Below are 7,487 nucleotides of genomic sequence, written 5' to 3' on the forward strand. Positions count from 1 at the left end.
TTTATGGGCTGGTAACGAGTTAAAAAATTTTATATTGTTTTGATGCTGTATTTGTCAATAGGAAAATGATGAAGGGTAGCAGCCTTGATATATTCGAAACCAAAATGGTTTTGAATCATTGGGTTATTTAAGACATTTTTATTGTTTATGAGTTCAAAGCATTTGGTCTAGATTTCATATTTTTGACAGATTTTATTTTGAATAGCGAATATATGTATATAATAAATAATTATAGTAGAAAATATAAAACTATGAGCATAAACCCGGCCGATAGCGCGGGCCGAAAACCCTTCAAAGGAGGACATAGGGGTAAATAATTCAAAAGTTCTATGTTAATAATACTTATCATTATTCTTATCATATTATTTAGGAATATATAAAAATAGACTTTCCTCTAAAATAAAATAATATATACAATTATAACCAATAACCAAAACGATTTTATGCTATATATTATATGTTTATTCTAAATTTTAAAATTATTAACAACAAATGATTTTGATTATGATTATTATGATAAAGTTTTAATTTACAATTATATTTTTATAGATAAATATTTTGACATTGAATTAATTATACTAGGTTATATACTTATGAGTAAATAATCTTATTCATAAAGACTTTAGGCATTTTGATAGTTACTAATTTTGATAGTTACTAATCCAGGCAATGTATTTTGAGACATCGGTAAAGATAGAGAGTTGACCACAGGTTGGAATGTACCAGCTAGAAATACCTCTCAATTTCCAGGTATTGCCCGATTTGCAGACGTATGGTCCTCCAATATCACCCTTAAAATTATACGAATTTTAGAGGTTGTTACCTTAATTCAAACCTTACAAAAAGTGTTTGAAGCAAAAAAATTATATCTGAGAGAGATCCGCAAAGCCTGGCCTGGCCCATCCAAAAATCCTGTTGGCAGACCGGGCTAAAAAATTTAACGGACCTCATAGATCAATTCGTATAAAGAAAATGTCGAACCGAGCCGGATAATTTATACATAAAAAATCAGGCAGGCCAAATATTACTAATTTTTCTTTAAATTTTAATATAGCACTCTGGGTATTACAATTTTTATTAAATGCTATTTAATAAATTCAATCTCATTTTTTTGTACTTTAAGAGCTGGCCTATCTAAAATACGAAATCTATAAATAATAGACAAATTCACAAATAATTAAACAACTTATAAATAATATGATACAATTATAAATACACAATACAGATATCAACAATTGAATTATATAACGGTTGTTGTAGAAATAAATAACCATAGAGATTGGGAAAAATTAGATAAAGATATTTAAAAATTGGATGACCATAAAATTCCTACAGAAATATTTAACGGGAAGAGCAGACTTTTAGTAAAAATTAGAACAGGTAGGGCAACTTGTGTAAAATTTTTAACGGTTCGAAATGGTTCGGACTGACTTTATAGATGTATAATTAGCCGGTTAAATTATCTGTTGTATTATTCCTGTTAGAATAATTAGTTGTCAAATTTAATATAAGTTAATAATATTAGAAGAAAATAAATTGTCAACTGATAGTAATTGTTCCCAATTAAACAATATTTTTAAGGAAGCGGGGAGATTAAAATATTATTTAAAAATGTAAAATTACGTTGCAAATGCCTTTGTTTAGTCCTAGATCGGCAGAGTAACCGGCACAAAATGTATTGTTGGTTAGTGTTAGATTCGTAGATTGTAATCTGTCATCCATTACACATTCGGGTTCCGATATCGATGGAAGGCAAATTTCTTGAAGAGTTTGTCTAGGTGCTATGGAGGCATCTTCAATTACATTTTAATTGGTATTTTTTTTTAAAAAATAGCTTATATTATTAAAATAATTTTTCATGAGTATTGAATGGGGAAAAAATGCTTTTTTAAAGTAGAATGTTACTCCGTTGACTATTTTTTTTCTTCAATATTTGGAAAAAAACTTTTTTAAAATACAATCCTTACATACCTGCCCCGTTTACAAAAATAACTCCCGAAAAATTGCGGGATTATTTTGGAGTGATAACAGAGAATTGTTTAATATTTACTAAGTTAATTTTAGTTAGCACGAAAATGATGAGACAAGAGCAAAGTCCCAAGCATGAAGATCTTGGTCTGCTCATCAACCAATCCTCTTGGTTTAATTATTATTTTTTTTATTTAAAAAAAATTAGAAAAAGTTAAGGAATTTCGAAATATTTTAGATGCAATTTATGGTTCATCAATTTGCAATTTATAAATAAAATATATATATTTTTTTAATAAGAACATAAGAGATGTAATATCGTCGTGGGCTTGTAAATTGTTAATTAAGAAAAAATCGCAAATAATAATCAAAAGGTGAGAATAGCGAAAAGATACACTTTTTGAAGTATTTAAATAAAGGGATCGTAAAACCAAATTTAAGAAAAAAAAATTAATGAAAGTCGACTTACGACTTAAACCTTTCAAAAACCTCTCTACCAATTTATGGAGGAAAAAAACTCGCCTTCCAGACCCTTGATATTTGTTAAAAATGTATTTGATATATAAACTTCTAGTTATTCCCCAGCCAGTGGCATAGCATGGTTCTCCTGATATAACAGTTTCGTTGACCCTAGGTAGGCACACTGCTCTAATTTTATGGGAATATGTGAACGTATTATTCAAAACTAGAAGGGCTATGTTGGCATTAAGGGAAACATTTATTCCTAATCCACCTTGATAAGCAGGATGTATAATGACTTGATAGACATTCATTCGTATTCCTTCAAGTTCTGACACGTTTTGTGTACCTGCTCTCACAGTTAATTCATTAGGGGCACTGATATTGATTTTTTTTTCAAATATATTTATATATGAAAATTAAGAATCAGCTATTTTAAATATAAATAATTTTTTTTATAAATCTCTAGGCCTAAACCGGTTTTTTTTTCCAGTAGAAAAAAGTAGAGTATAAAAGTCTTTAGTGATTGTCCTCGTTAAATTTATTTTTGATAGATACAGTTTAGCGAGGCTAACCAGTTTTTTAATTAGGACACCCTATTTTGGTTTTCTTTTCAATATTTGGTAGCATTTTTATTTCACTTTTTTTTCCATTTATTTTTTTATTTTTTATTTTTTATTTTTTATTTTTTATTTTTTATTTTTTATTTTTTATTTTGTTTTTTTTATTTTATTTTGTTTTTTGTTTTTTTTTTCATTATTATTTTTTGTATTTTTCATATTTTTATTCGTTTTTTTTTATCTTTTATAGCCGTAGAACCAAGACGCACCCTTTAGACTTAGGTTGTATTAGCAAGCAGTTAAAATAGACTTTAAAAAATTTGAACAAAAATGGGTTTGTTGTGAAATAAAAATGATTTGTAATGTAAATTGGGCAATTATTTTGCTTTTCTAATTGCGGTAACTTCAAAGACTCCTTTTTTTCTTTAACGAATAAAATCGCCAATTTTAATTGCTTGCTAGAGGGACGTAAGCTTAGATCATTGTACTTATATTATGTATATAAAATATCTAAAATATTTTTATTGTTTATTTACCTTCCGAAAACACAGTTGGCACTTGTAAGTATAAGCCTAGGTCCAATTATGCTACCTCCACAAAATAAGTTAATATGCCTACTCGATTTGATATATACCTAGTAGGAACAATTACAAAATATTAACAACTTTATATATAAATATTCGATTTAACGGTCACCTTAATTCTTAATATGCGTAACTTTAAAGAGAAAAAAAAATTAAATTGACTTAAAAGATCTTTGCTGGAATTTGAAATTAAAGGGACAAAATTATAATGGTAAATGAACAAAGGAGAAAGAAGTACAGAATTCGAAAAAAGAATGTATTGTATGTAGTCTTGATAGAAGGAAAAATGATTAAATTTTGTTTTTTCTTTAATACGAATGCTTTGTTTTTAATAATAGAAATGCTTACAAATCAATTTTTTAAAAAGAGGATAGTTTCTTTTTTTCCAAATAATTTTGGATCCAAAAAAAATTATACCTGCCAAGGCCATGATTCAATTTTAGCTACAGAACTTCCAACAATTGATTGCGAAGAGGAGGTGCAGCTGGGTGCACTGGGATTGGCAAAAGAAGTTCCACATGAGGTTGTATTCCTAGGGTCACCTCCGGATCCAAATGAGCAGTAACAAGTAAAGGTATCATACCTGGAATCGTTTCCCATATTCTCATAAGCGTAGTCTTAATGGCATAAAAGGGGCATTAAATTTTATTATTAACTTTATGCTGTGACCTAAATATCAAAAAATATAATTAAACTTTCATAACTTTAAACGAAAAAAAAAACAAAAATAATCTATTTTTAATGTAAAAATAGTAACAAAATTCATTTTTCGGGATTTAAGAGAGTTTATTCCTTTTTTAAATTAGAGAAATTATAAAAATTTTATTAATTTTAGCTTTTTAATTTTTTTTAAAGTTGTAAAATTTTACGAAAATAAAAGTAAGATAAAAATAATTTATATTTTTCAAATTATTAATAGAAATTGACAGTTATATTTGGGAAGTATAAAAATAATTTGGTTAATTATAAATTTACAAATTTACAAAACTTATAAGATTTTTAAATGAAAGATTTTGGAACCCTTAAACTAATTTTATAAAGTTACGAAAGTTTTAAAATTTTGAGGTTTTTTCAAAAATGTTTTTTTTTATTTTGGGTGCGGTGCTTTAAAGATTTTTATTTTTCACACCATGAAATAAAATTATTATTTTGCCTAAAGTTATAACTTTAAAAATTATTGCCTAAATTTTTTTTTCTAAAAAGTCTAAGCAAAAATGTTGGATAATTTAGATAATTGGCTCGTTAAATATTCTCCCATTATATGTCGAGTAGAGAGTCAAAATCTTTCAATTATGAATCATTTATTTGTGACAACTTTTATAAAATGATTATTGAATTACGGTTAATAATATGAATTTAATTTTTAAAAAAAATTAAAATATAATACACTTAGCGTTATTAATTCTAATAACGTCCCCGTTTAGTAAGGTTTTTTCGTTTTAGTCATTTTAATTAGTTTCTAGTGTTGTTAAATAGATCGATTTGAGTAGAAATTTAAAAAATGCTAGCTCAATATTTTATCCAGAAAAATATTACGCAAACCTGAAGATTTTACTCAAAGGTTTCGACATCATTGGCAGAATCTCTAGGTTCAGGCAATATTTTATCTTTCTCGCTAAAATATTGAGTCAGCCGTTTTAAAAATACCATTTAACAAGACTAGTTTCTGGTCCCTTGAGGAACATTTATTAAACTCTATAAATAAATAAATATGATCATGTAGAATTTAATTTATTTTAAAATATATTTTTTTTAATCAATTAACTTCGGCTTGACTTCTTGAGTTCCATGAAACCATTGCTTCCAGTCATTTCGAATCCAGTTGCGATAGCCAACATTCCAAGATACATAAAGGAAAAAATTAGTGTCTTAAAATAAAACATTATACTTTATTTAAAATGATTTTAAAAAATGAAATTAATTTTTTTTTTGTAAAACTTAATAAAGATGTAGTCCCCTTATATACCTTTTAGATAATTTAAATCTTATTACATTCTGATAAATTTAATCTTTAATTTGGACGATAATACCCTAATACCAACTGATTAAATATCAATATATATATAGCAATTGAATAAAAATATATTTGGAGACAGTCCATTAAATTATATAAAGCTAAATTTGAAATATAAAAAAAAATATATGGTTTATAAAAAAAAAATATTGGCCTGATAAATAATTATAGATTATACCTCTTATAAACTTTGGTTATAAAAATAGAAACACCTGTTGGATTTCGTACAAAAAAAAATCAAAAAAATTATAAACATTTAACAATTTAACGAAATAGAATAATCTTGGCAAGGATTATCAAAATAAAATAGGAAGGCAAGAGGACGTTACTCTGGTTTTCACGTTAACGCGAATCCAAGTATATAAAAATACAACATATTTTGTAAACTTTGCCGCGAATTCGTGCTAGCTCTGAATGTAGGGTTATCAACGTTAAATATTAAATAGTTCAAAGAAAGATAATAGAAAAACAAAATTTAGTGTTGATGGCTTAATTATTTTATGATAAAACTTATTCTAATATTTAATTGCATGTTTATATTTCTTCTTTCTTTCTTTCTTTCTTTCTTTCTTTCTTTCTTTCTTTCTTTCTTTCTTTCTTTCTTTCTTTCTTTCTTTCTTTCTTTCTTTCTTTCTTTCTTTCTTTCTTTCTTTCTTTCTTTCTTTCTTCTACTTTCTTTCTTTCTTATAATATTTGTCAGAGACCTGCAAGCCCGGTCAGGAATCTGGCCATGAATTCAACCCTGTGCGAGCTCGAAACGGAATATTTATTTAAAACCCCGGGTGGACAGCATAAAAAAAATCTAATAAAATACAAATCCAGGCCCTAGGTTTTTTTAATTTATTTTCTTTACAACTAAATAAAGCAGTCTGGAACAAAAATAATATTTTATCTGGACCGAGCTTAAAAAAGGGGTGGGGAGTAAATCTGGGTCGGGTTTATCAAAAATTTATACTGAATTAATTTTAAAAAGAGTGCGCATATAAATTTGACTTAATATAATTAGAGTTTTAAAATTTGCCGATAGTTTCGTCGGCCCACAGGTCTAAATTTTTCCATTTTTATTAATATAATTGCCCATTTCTTATTATATTTTTAAAAATATAAATTAGTTATTGCTTACTTTTTTTTGTAAAATTTATTAAATTTTTATAACTTCTCGAACTTTAAAAAATTAATAAACTTTCGTAAATACGAAAAAATTATTTAGGCCATTATTTTGATTTTACAGTAGCTTATTTCTCTTTTTTCGTTAAAATTACGAAAGTTTATTAAATTTTATTTTTGATATTTGAGACCCAGCCTAATATTAAAAAAAAATATTCCCCTTCTGCTCCTAAGTGAAAAGTATTTTTGATTATTTATCACTTAATATGCCTATCAACTTTATTGAGTGGTACATCTTCTTAAGTTTAATCCTAAATTTATATCAACAGGAAGAATATAATAGTTTAATTACTATGCTTTATATAAGTAATCTTAAAGTGCCCACTAATCTTTCTGTTTGATACTACTAAATACTATAATTGTAGACTCATTATCAAGCGGTTTTTGAAAACTTTAGGTAAATCATTCTCTTCCAAACATCCATCGATTTATGGTGATGCAACTTAAATGGGGGAAGGCGGGGGGAGGGGGGGGGGGGGGGGTATCTCTTTTCCAAAAATTTTTCTATCCCTCTAATAAAATTTCTAAGGCGAAAAGAGCTACATGATAATACCTCTCCCTTTAAGAAGATCCTGGCATCGCTCATGACTCACAACCATATATACACTGGTGAAATTTTCACCTTTCAGAGGCATGAAGCCGTATTCTATGTGTAAGATCGTTCGAGATCTGAATACTACTTTTAGTACCATAATCGTTCGAGATTTGCATACTAAGTACGATCTCCACTTAGTG

The 7,487-nt window shown here is 27.0% G+C and overlaps 1 protein-coding gene across 1 annotated transcript; it reads right to left on the reverse strand.

Annotated features, from left to right (window-relative positions):
* Positions 1-641: 641 nt before the first annotated feature.
* On the reverse strand, positions 642-5,421 carry LOC135926693 (CUB and peptidase domain-containing protein 2-like). Its single transcript, XM_065462625.1, has 6 exons — positions 5,337-5,421; positions 3,989-4,188; positions 3,524-3,621; positions 2,537-2,805; positions 1,624-1,793; positions 642-791 (listed from the first exon to the last, which is right to left on the reverse strand). Exons 1-6 carry the CDS (start codon positions 5,419-5,421, stop codon positions 642-644), a joined length of 972 nt encoding a protein of 323 aa, XP_065318697.1.
* Positions 5,422-7,487: the final 2,066 nt, after the last annotated feature.

This window comes from Gordionus sp. m RMFG-2023, chromosome 3, assembly GCF_954871325.1.
Source record: "Gordionus sp. m RMFG-2023 chromosome 3, tfGorSpeb1-WG-v2, whole genome shotgun sequence".
NCBI lineage: Eukaryota > Metazoa > Nematomorpha > Gordioida > Chordodea > Parachordodidae > Gordionus > Gordionus sp. m RMFG-2023.